General features: G+C 41.2%; 1 protein-coding gene across 1 annotated transcript; it reads left to right on the top strand.

Annotated features, from left to right (window-relative positions):
• The first annotated feature begins 15,233 nt into the window (after positions 1–15,233).
• Positions 15,234–18,455, top strand: LOC133871564 (uncharacterized). The gene is made up of 3 exons (XM_062308992.1): positions 15,234–15,568; positions 17,945–18,119; positions 18,162–18,455. The coding sequence occupies exons 1-3, from the start codon at positions 15,234–15,236 to the stop codon at positions 18,453–18,455; spliced, it is 804 nt and encodes a 267-aa protein (XP_062164976.1).
• The last annotated feature ends 7,006 nt before the right edge of the window (positions 18,456–25,461 follow it).

Genomic DNA, 25,461 nt, shown 5'->3' on the forward strand with positions numbered 1-25,461 from the left:
GGATGGAAAATAGCAATCACCGTTGGGGGAGCCTGTGGAAGCCTTGGAGGAGTTCGAGATAGGCGACTCGGGAAACAAAATTCATATAGGCTCACAACTCCCTCAACCCCTGAAGGAAGATCTGGTGGCGTTCTTGAGGCGCAACAAAGATGTATTTGCCTGGAGCCATGAAGACATGCCGGGGATTGATCCCTTGGTTATAGTCCATAAGCTGAATGTGGACCCAAACTATCGCCCTGTGAAGCAGAGAAGAAGAGCTTTTGCTGCCGAACGAAACATGGCAGTTGCTGAAGAAGTAGAGAAGTTGCTGAAAGCTGGATTCATCCGAGAGGTGGATTATCCCGAGTGGCTGGCCAATGTAGTGCTGGTAAAGAAGTCTAACGGGAAGTGGAGGATGTGCGTAGATTTCACCGACCTGAATAAAGCATGTCCGAAGGATAGCTTTCCCCTGCCTCGGATTGATTTATTGGTGGATTCGACGGCCGGGCATGAGCTCTTGAGCTTCATGGATGCCTTCTCGGGGTACAATCAGATCTGCATGGAAGAAACAGACCAGGAGAAAACTGCTTTCATCACAGACCGAGGACTTTACTGCTATAAGATGATGCCCTTCGGATTGAAGAATGCTGGAGCCACATATCAACGACTGGTGAACCGGATGTTTCAAAGTCAAATTGGCCGAAACGTTGAGGCATACGTAGATGACCTACTGGTTAAGAGTGTTCGGGCAAACAAACACATAGAAGACCTCCGAGAAACTTTTCAGACTCTAAGAAAATACAACATGAAGCTCAACCCTGCAAAGTGCGCTTTCGGAGTTTCTTCAGGCAAGTTCCTGGGGTTTATGGTGTCACAAAGGGGCATTGAAGCTAATCCAGAGAAGGTCAGAGCTGTCCTCGAGATGGAGGCCCCGAGAACAACAAAACAACTTCAACGACTGACAGGAAGAATTGCGGCCTTGAACCGTTTCATATCACGGTCGACAGATAAGTGCCTTCCCTTCTTTAAAATTTTACGAAAAGCATTTATATGGAGTGAGGAGTGTGAGGAAGCTTTCGAAAAATTGAAGGAATATCTGGCCAACCCACCACTGTTGAGCTGCCCAACCGAAGGGGAGATTCTTTATCTCTATCTGGCAGTCTCTCTCTCAGCAGTAAGCTCGGTGCTAGTCCGAGAAGATTCAGGGGTTCAGAAACCGGTCTACTTTACAAGCAAAGCACTTCATGGTGCGGAGGGGAGGTACCCTCGGATCGAGAAGTTAGCGTTCGCTTTAATCATTTCAGCCAGAAGATTGAGGCCATACTTTCAAGCTCACGCTATCCGAGTTTTAACCGAGTATCCAATGAAGAAGGTGTTGCAAAAGCCTGACCTCTCGGGAAGATTAGTCAACTGGGCGGTGGAACTCGGACAATTTGATATCGAGTTTCATCCTCGGACGGCTATCAAAGGACAGGCTCTAGCAGATTTCCTGGTAGAGTTCTGTAACATTCCTGAAGCAGAAGAACTTCCTAAGGAGTCAACCTGGGTTGTGTTTGTAGATGGCTCCTCTACACAGAGCAGAAGCGGAGTAGGAGTCCTCCTCAGGAATCCCGAAGGGCAAGAGTTCGGTTTTGCTGTGAAACTGGACTTCGTTACAACAAACAATGAAGCTGAGTACGAAGCGGTGATAGCAGGTTTGGCATTATCCCGAGAGATGGGGGCAACCAATGTCGAAATCCGGAGTGACTCTCAGGTGGTCGTAGGCCAAGTCCAAGGGCAATTCGAAGCACAAGAAGATAGAATGGCCAGGTATTTGGAAGAAGTACGGAGATTCCATTCCTATTTTGAAAGGTTTGTCATCACAAAAATACCTCGGGAGGAAAACATTCGAGCTGATGAATTCTCAAAGATCGCGTCGAGAACAGAGGAAGAGATGGAAGCATCAAGAAGGCAAATTATTGTTCTGACCGAGCCTTCAATAGGTCCGAGGACCAAGGTTATGGAAGTAGACTCAGCACCGGAGGAGCCAGAGTGGGCTAGGGACATTATCCAGTTCCTTAGACATGGGTTGTTGCCCGAAGATAAGGTTGCAGCTCGGAGGGTGAAGATACAAGCAGCACGGTTTTGCCTTCTCGGGGAGACACTGTACAAAAGGGGATATTCCGAACCCCTTCTCAAATGCCTCTCCAAGGCCGAGTCGAATTATGTCCTCAGGGAAATTCATGAAGGAGTGTGCGGAGACCACTCAGGAGGAAGGATGCTGGCGCAAAAAACCATCCGAGCGGGTTACTATTGGCCCACGATCAAAAAAGACTCCGCTCTTCTTGTCAAAGCCTGTGATAAATGCCAGAGATTCGCAAGAATCATGAAAGCAAGTCCCGAGAAGCTCATCCCCCTCACTTCTCCATGGCCATTCGCAAAATGGGGGGTGGATATAGTTGGTCCGATGCCAGTAGGAAAAGGCGGACGGAAGTTCTTGATTGTAGCTGTAGACTACTTTACTAAATGGGCGGAAGCAGAAGCATTAGCAGCTATAACCACTGCGAATGCCATAACCTTCCTCTGGAAGTCAGTGGTGTGCCGGTTCGGGATTCCCCATGCTTTCGTCACAGATAATGGGAAGCAGTTTGACTGTGAACCGTTTCGGAAGTGGTGTTCGGAGCTCCGTATCCGAAACCATTATGCTTCGGTACAATACCCAAAGGCGAATGGTCAAGTAGAGGCGACAAACAAGACCTTGGTAAAGATCCTGAAGAAAAAGCTTGATAAGAAGAAAGGAGCATGGGTTGATTACGTTCCAGAGGTGCTGTGGTCGTACCGAACCACCAGAAGAACTCCAACGGGCGAGACACCATTCTCACTTACATATGGAACCGAGGCGGTGATTCCTGTGGAAGTAGGATCTCCAAGCTTCCGGGTGGCTCACTACAATCCAGGACTCAACGACGAGAATGCTAAGGTACACCTGGACCTGTTGCAGGAGAAAAGAGACAACGCTCATGTCACATGGGCGGCATATCAGAATCGAACGGCTCGGTACTTTAACAAACAGGTGGTGCCCAGAAAGTTCCAAATCGGAGATTGGGTACTCAGGAAGGTGAGCTTGATGACGAAAGATCCAACGGAAGGCAAAATGGGACCCGGATGGGAAGGCCCCTACAAGGTAATAGGATGCCATCAGAAGGGAGCTTATCGCTTGATGACCGAGACCGGAAAGATACTTCCAAGATCATGGAATGCCGAGCACCTGAAAAAATATTTCATGTAGTTCATTGTTCTCTCTTTTTCAGTTTTTTACAAACAATTTCATATTCAATAAAGAATGTCTATTTCCAGTATCTACTGACAATCACAGAAATCCAAGAATCAATCCGATCTATATACTTAGGAAAAGTCTCTCGGTCACTCAGTACCGAGAGCAGGAAAAGCCTCTCGGTTTGTCCAAAACCGAGAGCAAGAAAAGTCTCTTGGTCACTCAGTACCGAGAGCAGGAAAAGTCTCTCGGTTTGTCCAAAACCGAGAGCAAGAAAAGTCTCTTGGTCATTCAACACCAAGAGCAGGAAAAGTCTCTCGGTCACTCAGTACCGAGAGCAGGAAAAGTCTCTCGGTCACTCAGTACCGAGAGCAGGAAAAGTCTCTCGGTTTGTCCAAAACCGAGAGCAAGAAAAGTCTCTTGGTCATTCAACACCAAGAGCAGGAAAAGTCTCTCGGTCACTCAGTACCGAGAGCAGGAAAAGTCTCTCGGTCACTCAGTACCGAGAGCAGGAAAAGCCTCTCGGTTTGTCCAAAACCGAGAGCAAGAAAAGTTTCTTGGTCACTCAGTACCGAGAGCAGGAAAAGTCTCTCGGTTTGTCCAAAACCGAGAGCAAGAAAAGTCTCTTGGTCATTCAACACCAAGAGCAGGAAAAGTCTCTCGGTCACTCAGTACCGAGAGCAGGAAAAGTCTCTCGGTCACTCAGTACCGAGAGCAGGAAAAGTCTCTCGGTTTGTCCAAAACCGAGAGCAAGAAAAGTCTCTTGGTCATTCAACACCAAGAGCAGGAAAAGTCTCTCGGTCACTCAGTACCGAGAGCAGGAAAAGTCTCTCGGTCACTCAGTACCGAGAGCAGGAAAAGCCTCTCGGTTTGTTCAACACCAAGAGCAGGAAAAGTCTCTCGGTCACTCAGTACCGAGAGCAGGAAAAGCCTCTCGGTTTGTCCAAAACCGAGAGCAAGAAAAGTCTCTTGGTCATTCAGTACCGAGAGCAGAAAAAGCCTCTCGGTTTGTCCAAAACGGAGAGCAAGAAAAGTCTCTTGGTCATTCAACACCAAGAGCTGGAAAAGTCTCTCGGTCTTTCCAAAATCGAGAGCAAGGAAAACCTAAAGGTCAGTCCAATAAAGGCTATCAATGCAGGATTGCAGGTTTTCGGAAGGACAAGAGCATCCAGGAAAGAATCTGCCCACGTCCTTTCCTTAGACAACCCGAAGTGGTCATGAAAAGAACACTAAGACAAGAAAACCTCTCGGTTGGAGGTCTCCAAATGTTGAAAGATTGAAGCCTTCAAAGATAAAGAAATTAAAAGAAAGGTAAAGCTCAACAACCTGACTACCCACCTCGAACGACTTAGCCTGCGGTCGCAGACTAAGGTTATGGGGGGTAACTCATTAAGGTAAGCAGGAAAGTCTCTCGGTCTGTCAAACACCGAGAGCAGAAAAGGTTTTTCGGTTTGTCCGACACCGAAAACAGAAAAGAAAATGCCTAAGCAAAAGGTAGAAATTTCATTCAAAAGATATCATATTCGAAGTTTTATACAAAGAAAAATGTACAGGTAAAGAAAAGAGAAGATAAAAATTCAAGAAAACAGCTTCTAGCTGGCAGGATCGTTAAGAGGGTCTTCTTCGGGAACTGGCGCGTCAAGACCCCAATTCGGAACGTCGGGCATGAAGTCCTTACCAAACTCCTCCATCTCATCAATGGCTTCTTCGGGAAAACCCACCAACGTCGGATCAACCGTCTCGGGATCAAATTTATATTGAGGATTTGTCACCAAAGTTCGAAAATTTTCGAAACCCCAATGACAACCCCGACCCCAACTCTGATCCCGAAGATAAGGCGCATAGCTCAACTGCTTCTGATAACGTTTGAGCTTTGCCCGATCGGCGTCATATCTGGCCCTGAGACGAATCAAGAGACTCTCCGAGTGATCCTGCGCCTTGAGAGCTTTATCCCTCTCGGCTGTAAGTCTTTCAACCTCATCTTTGAGTTTGTCCTTTTCAGCCTCGGCACTCAACGCATTCTTGCACGCCTCGGAGCATTCATTCTGCACAGCCGACAAACGGGTAGACAATTGATCCGCACGATCCAGCTCGGAAGAAAGACTTTCAATAGAGCGAGCGTACCGACCGTTGGCCTCCGCCACTTCGTTACTCAAACGAGCGTTAGCAGAACGCATCTCGGATATAATCGAGTCCCGGGACGCGAGTTCCTCGTCCTTGGACTGAAGAAGAGACTTCAGCGCCGCAACTTCATCCTCTAAACCCGAGATGTGGGCTTGCACTTCGGGGGAAGGAGTGGGCGGAGACGCAGGACGATTTTCGCACTTCTGCCAGAGGGCAGTCATCTTCACAAGAAGCTGTCAAGGAAAAAGTAAGCAAAGTCAGAATCAGGATGCAAACAGAATAAAAAGTCCTAGCTCCAGAAACTTACCTGATAATGAGAGATGAGAATGCCTTGGGCGATCTTCTCGGGAGAAGACGCCCCTGCATTCCCCAGATATCCCTCGGGGATTAAGTTCTTTATGGCCTCCATCGGATGACCCAGAAGACCCCTGCCCAAAATCTCGAAGCCGGCCGAGACCCTGGAGGAAGAGCTAGGACCCACTTGAGGTACAGCCCCGGTGCTTGGGCTGGCCTCAGCACGAGACTCGCTCCTAGTAGAAGTCTCGGGGAGCACGCCAGCTTCAGGAATAACGTTCTTGGAATCGATTCGAGACTCCTCAGCCACTCCAACATGGGGAGTTGTTTCGGGTTGACCGGGACTTTGAGTTTCAGGAGCAGATCCCGGCACCTCCTGATCAATCACTTCCCGAGAGGGGCAAGGCTCTTCAACGTCCTCAGCCTCGGACATTCCAGTAGGAGTCTCGGTTTGTATAGGCGCAGAACATGAAACTTGGGGGGTGGAGCACCCCGTTTCACGATTTTCTTCAGGGGGTGGTGGTGTTTCTGGACGTTCCGAAGAAGGAGTTCGGGGAGTACCTTCTACTTCAGACTCTTCAGCCAAAGGCTCGTCTCGGGGGGTGCCGACTTCTTCATCCATCTCTTCGAGAAAGTCACCACTTGAAGCGACAGGCTCTTGGCGCACTTCCTCTTTGTCGGAAGGTATTATAACCGCTTTACCCCACAATCGCCCGGCGTCCGCGAGTCTTTGAGCCATTCGGTCCTGGCCTGTAAGCTTCCGTTTCCTGGCCGGATGCTTTACCCTACGCGCAACTGGGACATCTCGGGCCTCAGGTACATTTCCTTCTCCTTCTCTAGACCTCTCAGGTACCGTACATTGTTCACCATGGAATGAAGCCTCGGAGCCAGACTCATCCCGTGAAACAAAGGAAGGAGCAGGACTAGCCTCGGGAATGAAACCCCGAAAGCTGGCAGACCCCTCTTCAACGCTTACCCTAGGTGATGGAGCCGAAGGAGGAGTTCTCCTCGCACCTGAAGCGGCCAAAGGAATCTTCTGTTTCTTTTGTGCAGGAACATCCCCAAGAACTTCCTCAGGTGACCTCTTCTTAGTCGTAGGTCTCGGGGATGGAGGGGCTTCATTCCTCTTCTTGACAGCTCCCCTCTTGGTGATTAACTGTTTGTCTCTCGGAATGTCATATCCGAGAAACTGCCTCATATTCTCCTCGGTGACGAGATTGTCAAAATCGACTTCTTCAAACTTGTCGGCCTTGACTCTGGCAGCGGACCACCCACTTATCTCCTTAACATCCTCCAGTTCGGATACAGTGAGCGAAGGGGGGTCACTTCGGTCAGGTCGCAACAACTGCCAAGTCCGAGGCATCATACGATCTTCAGGAAGGAGAGTACCTTCGGGGCATTCCCACTCCCCGGAAACTCTGAAAAACTGCATCTCCCAGAACTTGTTGTTCGTCAGCCCACTCTTGAGCTTGATGAAAACGGGCGGGTGACGGACGCAGAGTTCAATCATTCCCTCTGCAGTCTGCCTCGGCCTATAGATGTTGAAGAATTGCAGGATGTTCATCTCCTTCTTCAACACAAGCCTCCATAGGATGTAAGAGGCGAACAGGTACCGCCAAGCATTTGGCATTATCTGACTGGGCGCGATCATCAGAAAAAGAACGAAGTCTCGAGCAATCTCCGGAAACGGTAATCGGAGCCCAGCAAGAAACATCCTCTCATAAAGGGTAATATCGCCGCCATTAATGGACCGAGCTCCAGGCGCCTGATAGAACATCTTCACAGTTGGAGAAATTTCATAGTTCGAGCGAAGGACACCCTCATGCTTCGCGAAGATGATGGAATTGACCCTGCTCTCCAAAGGAGAAAGATCCACAGAGCCGTCGGATCTCTTTGTCCGAGCCCGAGACGAGGCTGAGACAGCTTTCTTGGGAGCCATGGAAGAAAGAAGAAAGGCAGAAACAGAAAAATACAGAGAAAGGAAAAGTTTGGGGAGGAAGACGACAATGGAGTATCGAGAAAAGGAAGTATCAGTGAGTGAACAGTACAATATCCCAACTTTAAACGCCTCCACTACCACGTGTCCGAAATGCCAAAGGGCGCTGTCGATTCAAAATTTCCGAAGGTGAAAAGGCGCGCCTTCCGTAAATTCAGCATTAAATACGCTGCCTCGACAATACCATTTAATGATGACAAAAAGGCGGCTGTGCAGAGATGACGTCGACATTGGGAAAAGAAGCGGTCAAATTTAAAATTTGAACTGTTGAAAAGACGCGCCCTGCGCAAACATCAGATACAGACTGGCAGCCGAAAAGTAATTCTCTTATTTCCGTTTATTTCTGAAATTAGAGAATTAGGGGGGTAACTGTTAGGGATAAAATCAACCCTAGAGACACGTGGATCCAATGACATTTTGGAGTTATGTCTCGGCTACTTGTTCCGTATGGTTCCATCCAGTGAAGGGAAGGTCGTTTAGGTCCGAAGACATCTCGGAGATATGACGATGTCTCGGTCTTAACATTCCAGGTTACGGTATGTAAAATATCCCGAGATCTCCCAGCCAAGATGGAGTGAACATATCTCGGATATTTGTGCCTCGGAGTAATAACACCTCGGTATGATATCGAGTCGGTGCGGTATCTTCTCGGGGTGATATCCATTGGATGAGTCAACATCTCAGAGTATAAACATCTCGGACTTACACAACCCTGTTATGGTGCGGATATATCCCGAGATCTCCAGGTAAAAGCGGAAACGTCTCGGATATCATCACCTCGGAGGTCAGCTGAAATGTGCTACAGTCTCCTAAGAAGGTGCCATGCGCCACACCCGTCTCAGAATTCGATAAGGATAGAATCCCAGGAGATCAGGGATAAACTACAGATCCATGATTTATGGGATAAGATGGTTATTGACATGGAATCGAATTTAAAGAAGTACAAACGCAATCAACTGCGGATTCAACACTCCTACTCAAATTCCCAGAAGATATGATTAAAACTCAAACCAGGCTAGGACTCAAACTCCTAATCCAACTCAATGTCAAGAAGGTCCGGCCTATAAATAAAGACCGTCACACCAGGTATAAACACACGAATTCTCTAAGCTCTTGAGATTAAGATTAAGAAGTTCTCTACAGAAAACTTTTTAGACTGACTTAGGCATCGGAGTGGGCGTGGTCGGCACCCCCGACGAGTTGTTTGTTCCTTTTTGTAGGGTCAAAGTGTTCGGTAGCAGCGAATCCTTAGGCGACACGTCACCATACCGGAAACTGTACCAACAATTGTCAAAATACCATTTTTATATATATATATATATATATATATATATATATATATTAAAAAAAAAAAAGGAAAAAGAAAAAAGAGGAGATTGTCAAAATACAGCCTTAACAGTATGGCCAATTTCGGGTAAATTTCCAAGTCAAACCTACGAAATTGCAAGGTTAAAAATAAAAAGCCTGTCAGGAGATAAAACATGCATGTGTTGGGAGACTCTCTGTACGTAAGTTAATGTCGGCTATGCCACCACGTGGCAGACATCCAGATGGACAGAGTGATTAAAGCGGGGTCCGGTTTTGGTGACAGCAATCCCCATATGAGCTTTCTTCGGATAAGGTGTTAGTCCACCTATTTATTGCTATCAGATATTTCTCCTTTAGTTTTATTTTTCTTTTCACTTTTTTGCTTGAATTAAAAGGAAAGCCTGAAAAAGAGAGGATACCCGGGACGTTGCTTGGCGTGGAGGTCTTCATTTTTAAGAGATTTTTTCTTTTTATTTTCCATTTTTTAGTTATTTTTATTATTTAAGAGTTTTTTTTTTTTTTTTTTTTCATGTATGGGGTCCATTTTGCACGTGATGGCGCTAGGGGGTGGTGTCAGCGAGCCATGTGGGTTTGCTCGTGTCAAAAGCCAAAACTGACGGTGGTCAAATGCCACGTGGCGAGAATCTATTGCGCCTTGCCTTTTCTGGGATGCTCCGACGGAGTGATAGATATGTGGTCTTTTTATAAGCTTACGATAACGTGAGAGCACGTGTCGGACTATCACGTGAGCTGTGGGCAATGCACGTGAGTTCCCCTCCTTTGCTAGAAAGTCACGTGGGACGGACGATCTGCTTTTGCTTTCGGAGTGGTTGCTTGTAACTGGACCATTTATGTTACTTACTTTAACTATTCTATTATTTTATCATTTAATATATTTCAACAAATAAGACTAAAAATAAAACCGAATTATTTATAGTAAAATTTTTAAGATAATTCCCGGCGTCAAAGCCCTCCTTTTTTTTTTTTTTTTTTTTTTAAATTTTTTTTTTAAATTTTTTATAAATACAACAGTAACCGATTACATCAAAAAAAATAAAAAGCACCAACACAGCAAGGCTTGGGCAACCCAAAATTTAAACTATGAACGAAAGTACACGGGGGCAATGTTTCCGAAGATGCGAGCCCATTGACTCAAGGCACAGATGCCACAAAGTCGGGGTCACCAATGAAGGTGATATCACAAGTGAATTGAGTCACAAGGACTCAATCACCAAAATAGGGGTAAACATGGGAAGAGGAAAACAACAAATAAGCTCAAAAAAACAATAACACAAAAACAACAAAAACAGCAGATGTCCGGTTGAAGGAGAAGGGCTGGGAGCCTTCCCTGACGGCGAGTGAGGTCCACGCGCCGCAGAGGGGAGGCCTCTCAGCATTAGGAAACGCCGGTTTCACCCGGAACCACCGATGGCCTAAGTGTTGGGAGGCTGAGGGAGCGAACGTGGTCGCCACGCGCCGGCGAGAGCGAAGAACTCTCTGGCGCGTGTAAGCCACGCGCTGTTGTGTAGGCGGCGGTGGAATGAACGGAGACCGTCGGTGGAAGCCGGGGACGTCAGAGAACTAGTTGGTGAGGAGCGTGTCTTGTAAAAATCGAAGGAGGAGAGTAGATCTAGATCCAAAAATTTCAATCGTAAAACCTTTCCAAAAATTACAAAGAGCACGGTGAGGGATGAAGGGAAAGACCAGAAATAAACGCTGTGTGGAGACAAACCAGAAAACAAGTAAAGTATTAAAAGGATAGATGGGTAGATGGAGCTTTTCCTATTTTACTTTATAATACAATTATTATTTTATTGTGATGTGGCAAAAATGATGATGTGGCACTAACAGATGGTGCAAATTAGGCTAAAAAAATTAATAGAAAGACCCACATCAAATTCGAGACAGACTTATACAGTTAAAATTTTTTTTAAAAAAAAAAAACTTGAGGTTTTATTTAAAAAGTCGCTTTGACACATGGATTTATTTAGATTTTTCCTTATTTATAAACAATTTGAACTCACTCAAGTTTGAATTATTTATTAAATAAATTGAGCTTGAATAGAAATTTAGGTTAAACTCGCAAAAACTTAGCTTAGTTTGCATAAGTGTTATGAACTTGAATAAATTCATTTTTATGAAATTGGTTTTAATTTTATAGTCAAAACAACTTAAATATTTTAAAATATTTTTCTTAGAAAAATGATTGTCATACAACTCTTGTACAATTCCAACAATTTCTTTTAAGAGATATGATCTTTTGCCCCCCCAAGACACAATTCTTGACCACCTTGCCTATGGCTAGCTAACTTTAGAATTTTTTTTTCTAAAAAAAACAAAGATGTAAAAGTAAAAGTTGTCATGTGGGTAAAAGTGGTCAGAAGTTGTGTCTTGAGGTGGCAATATATCATATCTATTTTTTCAAACTAACCATTGGATCTGTTTTTCTACATGTGGGTCCTAAATATCTAATGGTTGATCTTAAAAAGAGTTGTTAGAGTTGTACGAAAGTTATAAATGTATCAAAACTCTTCTTCGTGATATAACAAATATAACTTAAATCTTTGTGATTTTGAATCTTGATGTATATGATTGTATAAATACTATAAAAAAATGCTTATATAAACCTGAGATTAGATTGTTTAATTAAGATATAGATAATTGTTGGTGAAATAAACAGCATCCGTGTGAACTAGGCCCGAAGTCCAGTGTGTGAACTGGGCCCGAAGTCCAATGACAGTCCAAACCAAGACACCTCGGCCACAAGACCATCTCGGGGTTCGAGGCACCTAGATTGAGAACCCACCTCGAGGTTCGGATTGACTCGGACATGAACCATCTCGGGGTTAGGGTCGGGGTCATCTTGGTCAGAAATCAACTCAAGATAGATGACTCCGAGCCTTCCAGAATGACTTTGCAACTCCAGAAATCTTGGGACCGTGAAAAGATGATAAAAGATCCCGGGTATTGTGCCCCCAGATCCGCAATTACGATAACATCCCGAAACCCCGACGTTTCACATATTTCAACCCACGTAGCCACTAACTAAAGATTTCCGGAATTCAGGACAAACAGGACCTCAAACCCACGAAGCCACTAACTTGAAGTTTCTAGGAATTCAGGGCACTAAGCATATTCCAACCGCCACCCAAGTCCTATAAATACAAGGTGTTTATAGGCATAAAGGTACGAACTTTTTCTTGAAGGCATAAGAATTTGGTTCTATTTTTTCAAACTGTCTCTAACTTAAGCATCGGAGTGGAATTGTCGGCATTCCCCGACGTAGTATTTCTTTTCAAATATCAAGGGAATCAAGAGGTTTATTCAAATCGCAAGGGGACACGTTAGCAATCGGGAAACTGATTCAACAGTTTGGCGCCGTCTGTGGGAAACAACTAATATTGTTTGCTCTTTCAACAAATCCCGTGTAATACCCCGTATTTTAAGATATTAAATAAAATATCTTAAAAAATATGATTTAAGACTTAATAATATAAATAGAATAAATATGAATATTTATTAGATAAATATTCATCAATCTTTTTATTCATCAATTTTAAGTATAAATGTTTATATGATTAAATATTTACTAGAAGTATAATAATGGGTCTAATTTATTAAAGAGATTTAAATAAAATAAAATTCGGATGAATAGTATGTCGATCGATCCACTTACTATTCATGTCGATCGATCCACCAAAATAGTCAATCGATCGAAGTGAACAGTGTGTTAATTGATCGACTTCTACAGGAAACAGATTCATGCACCAAATCTCAGAAAATCCGATTTTTAATACTAAATCTCCCCAAATCTTCGTCCTAGCCGTTAGATGGGATCGTTTAGTAGCAATCTTGGCTGCCCGTTTCAGTATAAATAGAGCCCAATCCTTTCTTTAGATCACACATCTCAATTCTCTCCCAAAACTCTCTCAATTTCTCTCCCAATCTCTCTCAAATTCTCTCTCTCTCTCTCTCTCTCTCTCTCTCTCTCTCTCTTGGATCAGTCCAACAAAGGAGAAGAAGAAATTAGGAGGATCTTTGCTGTAAGTCTCTTTCTCTCAAGCTCTCTTTCTCTCCCTCTCTATTTCTCTATTTCTCTATCTCTCTCTTGGCTCTACTGTGAAGGATGAGGAAGAAGAAGAAAAGAAAAAAAGAACGAAAGAAAAAGAGAATAAAAGAAAGAAGAAAATATAAGGAAAATGATATTTAGTTTTAAATAATGTGTTATTTTAATATTTTGGTGATTTTATAGTTTTTAATATTTTAAGTATCCAACATTTTTAAGATGTGTTTTAAATAGGGTATTTCAAGCGGAGTATTGAAATATAAAAATACGCCGTTATAATGCCCAAGTGAAAATATATTATTTTACAAAAGCGCCGTTACGCTGCCTAAATATTTCTAAAGTATTTTAGGCGTTATTAATACTAATGCCGTTATTCTGCCCGGATTTTATAAGAAGGTTATTATTCTATTCACTTGTTTTGAAACATAAAGCCCATGAATTATATTTGGTAAGTTATTATATTTATTTGATATAAAAATAAATATATATGATTTTTAATGTTAAAGCTTTTATAATGCTATTTTAACTAAAATTGATATTTTAGTTATTATTTATAAATGCTATTATAATGCTCACATGAAATATGTGGCATTATAATTAATCAATTTTATATGCCGTTATAATGTCCAAACGACACTATATTATTTAGAAATCAAAAGCGATAAAAGAATATTATGTTATTATGAGAATTGTTTTAATAACAAAATATGTTTGCAGGCTTCAATAAATGTCCACATAAAATATTAGTAATAAAATATAGTTTGACCAATTTTATATGTTGGGGTTATGCTTAAGCGAAAATAGGAAATTATGTTAAGGTTTAAAGGTTAGAAATGAGAATAGAGTTAAAATGTATTTTTAGTGAATTATATTAATCTATTATTGTTTGTATTAAATTATATTGCAGAGAATATTTATTTGTAAACACTTTTCTGAAGCCAGAAGAATTACTGTGAGTATTTCTTACTCACTAAGGATGATACGTGTGGTTTAGTCTTTAATGACTAGTGATTGCTGTTTTATTTAATTGTATGCATATGGTTTGGCATTTGATATGTTTAACATGCTTTGGTTGGAATTATGTATATGATGTTGTTTACATGATTATACTGTGATAAAGTTATGAGTTATGAATGGGTTAATACAAAGACTGGAGGTTTAGGTACCAAGGCGCCAGTGATTGAGGAGACCAATGGATGAACTGAGGTTTACGTACCAAAGCGTCAAGCAATTGACTATACCAATGGGTAAACCGAAGTTTAGGTACCAAGGCATCAATTCACTGATAAGAGCGACGGATAAACCAAAGGTTGAAAGAATAATGATAATAAGTTGGGGGGCACAAGGCCCACAGAGGGAGCACAAGGCTCCATAAAGATGATAAACTGGCGGGCACAAGGCCCACAGTGGGAGCACAAGGCTCCGTAGCAGGCTAACGAGCACAAGGCTCACAGTCGGGCACAAGGCCCTAAGAACTAATAAGCAAGTATATGACTTAAGTAAATAAAGAGTTAAAGCAGATAAATGAATGTGATTAAATGTATGTGGATATAATTGTCATTATTTGATTGCATTGCATATGGTTAAATAAATCAGTGTATCACTGTGGTTTAGGACCGTTGACTCACTCGACCACAACATGAGATTGTGGTGTTAACCACAATTACATGTGAGTTTTTGCAGGAATAAAGGAAGCAACTTAAGGACGAGACTTTTAGCATATAATCATTATTTGGAGAAAACAATAGTTATGTGTTTATTAAGTGTCGCATGTGGCACATATGTTAATATTTTGGATGTAATTATTATATCAGAACAAAATGTTATTATTTTTATAATGTGGTTATTTAGTCAGCTCTAATGTGTCATTGTTAAAGAAAAATTATATTCCGTTGCTAATTTATAACTCTGATGAGTTAGTAATGTCACGTGGAAATCGAAAAATTTTCACTTACGTTTTTTGTAAAAGCGGGGCGTTACATTATGGTATTAGAGCGGTTAACTCCAAGGACCAGTTACAGCTTAGTGTCAAACTGTAACTTGGGTAAGTTACAGAGTAGTATCAGAGCAGTTCGCTCTGAGGACCGTTAGACTTGACCATAGAAGTATAGGAATGGCACAGAGCTATAAGTAAAATAAACAACTTTTTGTAAAAGAAAAGTAGAGCCCCCTTTGATGAAGACTCCGACAATGAAGAAAAGGATGTAGTTGCTATGCTTGCAAAGAACTTCGAAAGATTGATGAAAAATCCAAGATTCAAGAAGAAGTTCTCTGAAAGACTGAAGGATAACCAAAAGGGAGCCATACCAGAAGAAGAGATGAAGGATCGAAGAGGTCCTCAGTGTTTTGAGTGCTCCAGCTTTGGGCACGTGAGGGCTGATTATGGGAATGTCACGCATGCCAAGGGGAAGGCCTGCAACGCTACTCTCAGCGAATCTGAAGAAGAGGAGACCCCAGACAAGGATCAGAAGTTTCTAGCCTTCGTGGCACCTCATGAAGAATCTGAGGGGTCGCACTCATACTATTCAGAGAGTAGCGATGAAGACAGGTGACGTGGTCTTTTGTTTACCAAAATATATCAATAATAAAATTAATCACTCGCAATAGAACGAATCCTTGTAGGATAAGGCTATAGAGAGGGTGTCGAACCTCAAGGATTGCGTAGGTATTATTATCAAGCTTTTCGAGATTAAATATAACTTAATTAAAAGGGTTAAATATACTATTATTTGATCCATCTTGCTCATAAATTTCATCATCTGATCTTGAAAATCCGAATCAAACTGAGGCGGTGGTGTGGCCTGAGAAGAAGGTTGCCAGTTATCCTCAAAGTCAGTACAATATGGAGATGATTGCCATTGTGGATAGGTCGCTTGATCATTGAACTGCAGATATGTCTGATGGTACAGTTCATGAAATTGTGGAGCATAACTTTCAGGAGCTTGAGCTTGCCACGAGATATTAGACTGGTTACTACATGCCGGGTCATAGGGATCACAGTAAGGCTCATTCCTTTGTCTAGAGAACTATGTGTTCATATGCTCATAAGAATAGTTAGGAAATTGTCCTGCAGTGGGACAATCTTTAACATGATGATAAGGACTATAACAATATGAACATGGTTCATGGGGTGTTGGAATGCCTCCCCACATGATCTAAATTGATAAAAATAAAAGAAAATAACAAAAGAAAATAAAAACAAAAATTGAAAACAAACAATAAAAAATAAAGAAACCAAAATTAAAATAAAATAAAAACAAAAAAAAAAGAATCAAGTTAAATTCAATCTTTAAAACTTAATAACGCTACCGTTAAGCAGTCCCCGGCAACGGCGCCAAAAATTGATGTGGTATTTTGTTTACCAAAATATATCACTAATAAAATTAACCACACGCAATAGAACGAATCCTTGTAGGATAAGGCTATAGAGAGGGTGTCGAACCTCAAGGACTGCGTAGGTATTATTATCAAGCTTTTCGAGATTAAATATAACTTAATTAAAAAGATGTTTGATTTGGTTTTTGTTTTATAAAAAAGAAATACATAAAAGTAAAAGACATAAATTTAAAGATAGTAGGGATGAGATAAAGAATAGGGGATTGATTTCACCACTCACTGCATAACAATGGTCAATCATAAATTAACAAGGAAAATTCATACTATGCATGATATAGGGCTCGTCTCACTCGAGTAGTCAAGAAATTACCTCTAAAGAATAAGTATAATCCATCTTCGGTTGGCACGGACCGTCCACCTAACCACTAAGATGCGGTACGACCCGTCTTCCCTAGGCATGGACTAGCTACGTCTTTAATAGGATACACATAATCAATGGAATAGTATAACCCATCTTCGGTTGGCACGGACTGTCTACCTAAATTACACTAAACTAGGGTGTAGTACAATCCGTCTTCCCTAGGCATGGTCTATCTAATCCTCTTGATCATATATCAATTAAAACCGTTGTATAACAATCATTCACATAATCACAGAAAATATGAAGGATTGAGTTCAATCAATATAAAAGACTTTCTAAGACAAGATAAGAAATTCATAATGATTGAATATAAACATTAAAATCAATTTTCACAGTTATATAACCATCATGCATAGAGAAAATCCCAAACTAAAATACAATTAAACCATTGTTACTTGGAAAGAGCTACATCAACACCCTATTAAGAATTTAGCCGCTCATCGTAGTGCTGGGATGGCCTCCTGCCATGTTCTTCTCCTCTTCAACTTGTCAGGCCTCTGAGAAGAATTTTCTGTCTAAATCTAAGCACAAGCCCAAGCACCAAGCACACCTTCTCTTGAAGTTTAGGGTTCTATTTATAGGGAGCACACGAGTCCTAGAAACCCTTGGAATTCCAAAAAAATTGTCTCTTGAGTCTTCTTGTCCAAGTAGGAGATTGAAACTTCAATCGAAGTAGGAAAAAGATTCCAAATTCGGCAAGAATTGCGGTCTTTTATTACGAGACAATTTTAGCATAGTAAACGTTCGAATTAGAGAAAATCTATTTCTGACATATTTGTTGAATATTTTATTAGCTTTCCAACTCTACTAATTTCATTGCAATCCAATATCTGACGCAAAAGTTATGATCCAAACATTGAGACATATGCAGAATTCAAATTTAAATCCAATCTGATTTTAACTCTTAGTGGAGAAATTCTGATTTAATCATTCACTTGATTTGATTAAACTTAACCACATCATATAGGTATTCTATTATGATTGGTTAAGCTTACCAATATCTTTTAGGTCTTCTCAAAGTGTGCTTTAAGCCCAAAATTAATGGAATTAATTGCATCTTTATTTAAAACCTGAAAACAACACAAAATCAAACAAATAACAATACTAAGGAATTAACATATATAAGTTAAGGGGCTTGAATGTGCAACATTCGACGCTTATCAACAGGGAAGAATTGAAAGAGGCATACAAAGTCCTCTATGTGAAGTTTTTAAAGCTGAGGGAGACACACCAACAACTTGTGCAGGAACTGAATAGTTCGCAGACTGAGAACAGTTCCATACTTCTCAAGATCCAAGATTTGGAAGAAAAGTTATTGGAGACACAGTTGCAGTTGGAGAGAGTTACTAATGAGAAACTTACTCATATGCTATCAATCTAGAAGAGCCCAACAGACAAGACAGGACTCGGGTATGTAGCCTCTACTTCTGATATCCTCTCTACTTCCAAGACTGTATTCGTCAAACCCACAATCCCCGAGCCTCCACCCGCCTGCGTGGATAAGGGAAAGACTGTCATTGGTAGAGATGTTCCGGCTATTGCAAAGGCCACTCAGAAGCCTCCTACCATTAGAGGGCCTCTTATATGCCACCACTGTGGATTAAGTGATCACATCCTACCCAATTGTTCTCTTCTCAAAGCTCAGAGATCAAAGGTCAAGAAGGAGCTACCAAGATAAGCTACATCTAGCACTAGACCTCCGGCAGGGCATCAGGCTCCACAACAACGATTTGTTCCTGCCAATCAGAATGGGAAACCCAAGAAGAACAAATTAAGGCACTACAAGATGAAGCCGCAAAAGCCTGAAAGCGACCAATTTTATGAGGGGTTGCCTATTTTGATGCGAAGCTTGTTAAGATGGATGGACAACTAGTTGAAGGCCTATCAACAACCACCATGGTTAAGGTAGGAATGGGTCAAAAAGGATGAGGTCATTCACCCCTTGAGGGGGAGTGGACTCACCTAGTTGGTGAGGTTAGGATTTTGGTTCCTAATCCTAGAGCATATCAAGTTTGCTTGCATTGAATTGGTTTCTCCCTGTCATATTTTTACATATGCCTTGCATTTTAGGAACCATATTTTTTTTATCCCCAACATTTTCTTTTGTTGTCTTGAGAAAATTTCTGCAAGTATTTTATGTGGATGACAGAAAAAACACGTCGAGCGGCTGCTTTTCTATATTGGTATTTCTTAAAAAATAGAATGACTTATAATTTGTTTTGTGTGTGCATAATGTGTAACAAAATATTGTAAATGGGGAATTTAAAGAACACAAATATTTGGTTAACAAAGTGGAAACTCAATGAAGAGAAAAACCACTCCGGGGCAGCCAAACCCAGAAAATCCACTATCAGGAGACAAAGCTAGTACATAGACAGTAACACTCACATACCCGATGCAGCAATCGTATCTAGCACTCTGACACGTAACCCAACGTAAATGCCTCCCAACCAAGTCTCCTACTTGAATGGGTCTTCTATGGATTCCTTTACCTTAGGGCTCCTCCCTAAGATGGACTTCAATAACAAGCACAACAACAGCACACAACAACAATGGCTTGAGAGCTAGCGAATTTTCACAATTTCTCCCTAAAATATACTTTATAAGGTATGAAGAATTCAATACCGAATTCTGTAAACAATACATGCTTAGAGGCCTCTATTCATAGGCTCAACAAACCTAAATCGAGTCTAGAATGAATTTTCTAGGTGGCGTTAGGACGGTAGCTAAAAGCGTCCGGACAGACAACTGTGAAACCGGCTTTCCATAAAGCGCTTCATGCAATACCATATCAGGGCCGCGTCTGAATGATTTCACTTTTGTTGCACGTCTTGCCTTATCAAGGATAGCGTCCTGACTGTGTAGGCCTGGCGTCCAGAAAGTTGCAGCTGTCTTTCCATATCTGTGTCTGAGAAGGAAATCTGATTTCTTGTCGAACACTGATGAGCGTCCGGACGCGTTGCTGAAACGTCTGGATGGATGCAACCTTGAACAGTTCGAAACTTCCGGACACTGATGGGCATCCAGACGCATGACTGGGCCGTTCGGACGGAAGCTTGGGAACCGACTTCTATGAATTGGAATCTACACAGAATCTTCTTTGAACTTCTTGAAGCACATTTCTAAAACGAAGAGTCTGAAATAAACGACATCCCTGATAAAATGACAATATTACATAAAAGTGATTTTGTCAAACAGAATGCAGCTAATCACATACTAACAAACTCCCCCTTTGGCTATTTTAGGACAAAAATCACTTGATCGGTTTAAAAATACATTCCCGGTCCAAAACAAAAATAATACTCCTCATTTTTGTCTCAAAATGACAAAGGATAAAAATGAGTAGAGAAAAACTAGCTAATAAATTACTCCCCCTTAATGTCTCAGTAGGACAAGGGTAAACAGAGTAAATAAAACCCATAGTTATAAAGTTTTACAATTATCCAAAACAGGAAAATAAAAATGTCTCAAAAAAAAAAAAAAAACACCAAAAAAGAAAAACAATCAATCCTCATCGGGATGATGGTGCTTGAGAGACTCCTGGATATCCAGCTGGTACTACTCAACACGAGTACTGATAGCACGGACCTCTCGATGCATAGAGCTGATATTCCCCTCAATAGACTCTAATGCAGCTAGAAGCTGAGCATAGCCTGCATCATACTTTGGAGGCTGTGAAGAAGAAGCTGTTGTAGGTATTGAAAAATAAAATATGACTTCTAATTTACCAAGTGTGTAATAGTGTGCAACAAAATATTTAAATTACGGAATTTAAAAGATACAATTATTTTGTTGACGAAGTGGAAACTCTGTGAAGAGAAAAACCACTCTAGGGCAGCTAAACCCAGGATATCCACTATTCAGAAGATAAAGCTAGTACATAAAAATTAACACTCACATATTTTGATGCAGTGATCGTCCCTATGACTCTGATACAAAACCCATTGTGAACACTTCCCAACCAAGTCTCCTACTTGAAGGGGTCTTCAGTGGAATACATTACCTTAGGGCCAACCCCTAAGATAGACTTCACACGAATAGTTGAGCACACACTGGCAATGTCTAGAAAGCTAGCGGATCTTCAATTCTCCCTAAACACCCTCTCTAAGCACTATGAAATTCTATATTGAATTGTTATAAAATACAAGCCTAGAATCATCTATTTATAGGCTTATAGAACACCTAATTCTGTTCAAATTCAAACTCTGGCGAGTAGCGTCTGGACGGTCTTCTGTGATCGCCTTTCCAGAATAGTTTCATTCTTCCCAAAACAGGACCGCGTCCAAATGATCAACATTGTCACTCCTTTCCGCATTCGAAAAGGAGACCCGAAATATTCTGGGAACACTGTCCGGATGTGTTGCCACGTCATCCGGACGTCTAGCAGAACCTTCCCAAATAGTGTCGTCTGAAATCCAACTCCGTGTTGAACTTGGAGTAGCTTGACCTAGCATCCGAACGGTGTAGTTCGGTCGTCCGAACAGCTGCAACGCTGAAGCTTCTAGACACTACGGGGTGTCAGGACACCTTCAAAGGCCCGTCCGGATGGTTGTACAGGAACCAATTGTTTTGACTTGGAAATTGCATAGAATCTTCATGGACATCTTCTAGAAACTTGTGACCAAACACATGGCATGAAATGAGACACTGCCCATATTACTTGAAGACTTTGAATAGAACCGAAATCCTATTAAAAAGTAACTGTCACATAAAGTGTTTTTATCAACCAAAATGTTGCCAATATAAAATACTAACAGGTATCTCAACTTGAACAGGTGTAGGCTAAGAAGCTTCATCTCGATCGGCTTTGTAGAAACGTTTGAGAGTCTGATTGCCAAGGGAGTCCTTTATCCTCATCACAGGCTCTGCAGAAATGTCTATCCCACACTGAATAATGAGCTTCATGATCAAGCACGCAAAAGGAAGCCCGGTAGTGTGTTCGTCTCTCATCTCCAGCATAAGGATGAGGATGTGCTTTCACAAGCAAAAAGACATCCTCATACATAAAGCATATAAAAACTGGGCCCTCTTCAGAACAAGCCCACTCCTAAAAGCTGTGGGCCATAGATTGTACAAAACAATCTTTGCAAGCAGTCGGTATGGGGGAGAAATGGCACCTATTTTGATAAGCGCATGAGCTTGCTCATGGCCCTGTGGATGGGCATGAAAGTAATCCCTGAGCTGCTCCAAGGTAGGGTGCTCCATAACCTCTGTGAAGGGACTGGCAGAAATAAGCAGAACTGGAACATCAATGATGGCACTGATGACCTGAGGATCAATCTGAATCACGTGGCCTTGAACTGCAATCTGAAGGATGATCCCATGGTCCTCATCCTGAATCACCTTTATATACCCAAAAAACTCCCTCACCAGCCAAGGATATATTGTGCATGCATAGTTGTAAAGATATCCCCAATGATTGTCGCGGATGATCTCAGCAATGTAATCCAGGGGAGCTGCCATCACATCCGCTCAGAGGATATTCCTCTCTGAAATAGCCTGCCTATTCTCCTTTTTTGCCAAGGAGGCAGCTTGAGCTTCTTCCATCCTCTGACGAACCCTGTGCTGAGAACTGTCTGCAGACATAGTGCTGCAAAAATAACCTAAAAGGTTGCCAAAAATAACACCAAGGAAATGTCATTAGTCCTAAATAAAAAATAAAAAAATATCGGCATTATAACGGCAGTACTTTGGACTTCCCAAAAATACAAATTATGCAATAAAATCCCAAAGCAGCCCAAATAAATGAAAGAACAAATATCCCAATCTTAGCAGCAAACAATAATCATCCTCATGCAATTTATTATCTCAATAATATCCCAAAATATATCTTAATAATCTAATAGTTAAAAACAAACTGAAATGAATATAGAAGGTAGAGCAAAATACTTGGAATTGAGATTGATGAGTGCCAATTATTGTATAATTGGACCCCTTAATTTACATTTGTTAAACCTTTAGTTTTGTTATTTTCTAATACTTTTGGTTAGTTTTGGTTTTTAAGTGTTTTACAGGTCTTTGAGAGAAAATAACGGTATTTTTGTGGATTGACAAAGAAAATGAATATTAGGGAGAATAAAATATAAATGAAGAGAAAATAATTGCCATTAAGGGAGGATTTTGCCTTGACGTAGAGATGCAAGGAAATAATTATTTTTTGTCTTAACCTAAATTTGGACCACCAAGCTTTCTTTCCATGAAGGGCTTTTATTATTTCCAAAGAAGGTGCAAGACCGAATCAAGAGAGTTTCATGCGGTGTCATTGAGAGAATATGGATCTGCATCACATCATCCAACAAAAGTCCACCACGATCTCCACCATAATTCTTGCCTTGAATGTTACATGACCTGGCAGCTCTTTACATGATTTATTTCCATAACTAAGCCATGCACGTGAACTGAAGAGCCGTTCAACGCAGCAACACTTGCTTTTATTTTCTTTCCTTAACTGAAGACCAAAGCAGCAACGTGGAATGCGTGATTTTCAGCGAGACACTTGATTTCTTTCCATGCTAAGAGCCGAAACGCATGTCTTTCTTCAAAGTAGCTGGACAGCACCAAATCAATCACATATCTCCTTCCATAATGAGCAGCACCAAGACTTGAATTCCTTCCATAACTGGGCAACAAGAGAGACGCATAAAATTCCACAACTGGTAGCAAATTAAGGGCCGAGTATGCATGCTATTTTCCAGATTCTTTCCAAGTAGAGGATTTGCAACTCTTGCTCTATAAATATCATGCTTTTCTCTTGTAAAGTGTGTGGGGGGTGAGAGGCGCAAGCCTGTAGCCACACCATGGCATGTACCAATTTGTAACTTTGTAAGTTTTTTTTTTTTATTTTATGTTAATAAAATTTAGTATTTTCTTCTTAGTGATGAGTATCTAATTTTTCAACTAAGGTTGAGGATGAAACCTCACTTTTGAACAGCAACAATAATTTCATGAGAATTTATACTATTCGATTTTATTGGGTTTAATATTTTCAACGTTTTACTTCTTTTTAATTATTGAGATGATTTCTTGAATATCTATTGTGATTTCTGGATACATGTGATGATTTGAGATAGCCTCATTTAATTGATTGCTTGGATTTTTCATTTATCAAAACATTGGGTATTCATAGTGTTTCGTTCTACGAATACATTTGATGATTTGGTTTAAACCGGATATCTTTTGTGATTTGTGCAAAGAATGGATTCATTGAATGATTTAATTAATTTTTGAAGCATAGTAGAACATACATAAGATTTGTATGGTGAGAACTTCAGATATGTATTGACAAACATGAGAATATGTTGTTATGATTTGGTGGGTGTGGATTCCAAAACTTCAGTACTTTTTTCTTTTGTTTTATTTTCATTTATTTTAGCTATGTTTTCTTTTATTCATAAAAAAATCCCAAAATTTGAAACTAGGTTAAAATAGAATTAGTTTAACTAGAAATTAATTTTCGCAACACAATTCCATGTGGATTCGACCTCGCACTTGCACATACACTATATTGCAAACGATTCGTGCGCTTGCGAGTATTAAAATTTGCACATCAGAGATAATATGCAAAAAAAGACAAAAGAGGATGAGAACTCGTGAGAAGGCATGAGAAAAACGCACCAAAATCGCACCAAAAAGCAAAAGAAAAGAGAGAAAGAAATGAGTGTGCGGCGGCAAAAAGGAAGGAGATGCAATTTTAAGACATGTAGGGTACCTGTTGGGACGTGCAACTTACCTGTCCGGACGCACAACTTACCCGTCATGACGGTCACTGCCATGTTAGCCCTCAGTAGAACCGCGAGCCGCACTCGTTTAGACGCAAGAGAAGACCGTCCTGATTCTTCACACTGAAAAACTGAAACTGAAGGAAAATTTGCAGAAAAATTATTTTCCCTAAAGTTAGTCTCCAAAACACACATGTATAATCAACTGACAAAACAGTCAAATAGCATTTCAAAAATATGCAAAGACATAATTGAGAGTTATGTAACACCTCGCATTTTTTTTTTTTTTTTTATATATATGAAAATAAATATTCATTAGCTTTATAAACGTTGATTTAATAAAATAAGAAATGTTATTGGACTCTAATAATATCATTGAATAAAAAAAATTTTAAAAAAAAAATCTATGATATTTTAATAACTTAAGCAATAAGTTTATTAACTTGCTGGGTAAGTTTTTAACCTCCATAAATCAGGATTCACTCCCCCTTAACTCACGCACCTCTTTTCCTTATCTTTCTATTTCTTCTTCTTTCTTCTTCTTTCTTCTTTCTTCTTCTTTCTTCCTTCTATTCTTCCTGCACGAGCGACCCACAGAGAGTCAAGAGGGAAAGAGAGAGAGAGATCAGGGAGACGAGAGAGTGAGGACGAGAGAGGGGGACAGAGAGATGAGACCGAGAGATTGGAGAAAGAGGTAGCCAGAGGGGGGGAGAGAACCGACAAGCTCATGACCCAGGGGAGGCCAATCCTCCAAGGATTGACACCGGCAACGCTATTTTCGGCGGGCCAAGTGTTGTTCCGGTCGAACCCCGAAGACCCGTGACCCAGAACCCGTGCAATCCGTGACCCGCAACCCACAAGATTCGAGAGAGAGAACTCGAGCGGTTCGTGAATCCGTGAGAACCCGATCCACCATGGGTCACCGGAGGCGCGGTTCCGACGACTTGAAGGCTGGTTTTCCGGCGG

This window comes from Alnus glutinosa, chromosome 6 (genome assembly GCF_958979055.1).
Source record: "Alnus glutinosa chromosome 6, dhAlnGlut1.1, whole genome shotgun sequence".
Taxonomy (NCBI): Eukaryota; Viridiplantae; Streptophyta; class Magnoliopsida; order Fagales; family Betulaceae; genus Alnus; species Alnus glutinosa.

Bases quoted from the DNA above. Each gene is read 5' to 3' on its own strand.
- LOC133871564 (XM_062308992.1), top strand. From the start codon at position 15,234: ATGCTTGCAAAGAACTTCGAAAGATTGATGAAAAATCCAAGATTCAAG. The intron at 15,569-17,944 runs GTGACGTGGTCT...GCTTATCAACAG, and splicing joins GAGAGTAGCGATGAAGACAG to GGAAGAATTGAAAGAGGCAT. The intron at 18,120-18,161 runs GTTACTAATGAG...TCAATCTAGAAG, and splicing joins CACAGTTGCAGTTGGAGAGA to AGCCCAACAGACAAGACAGG.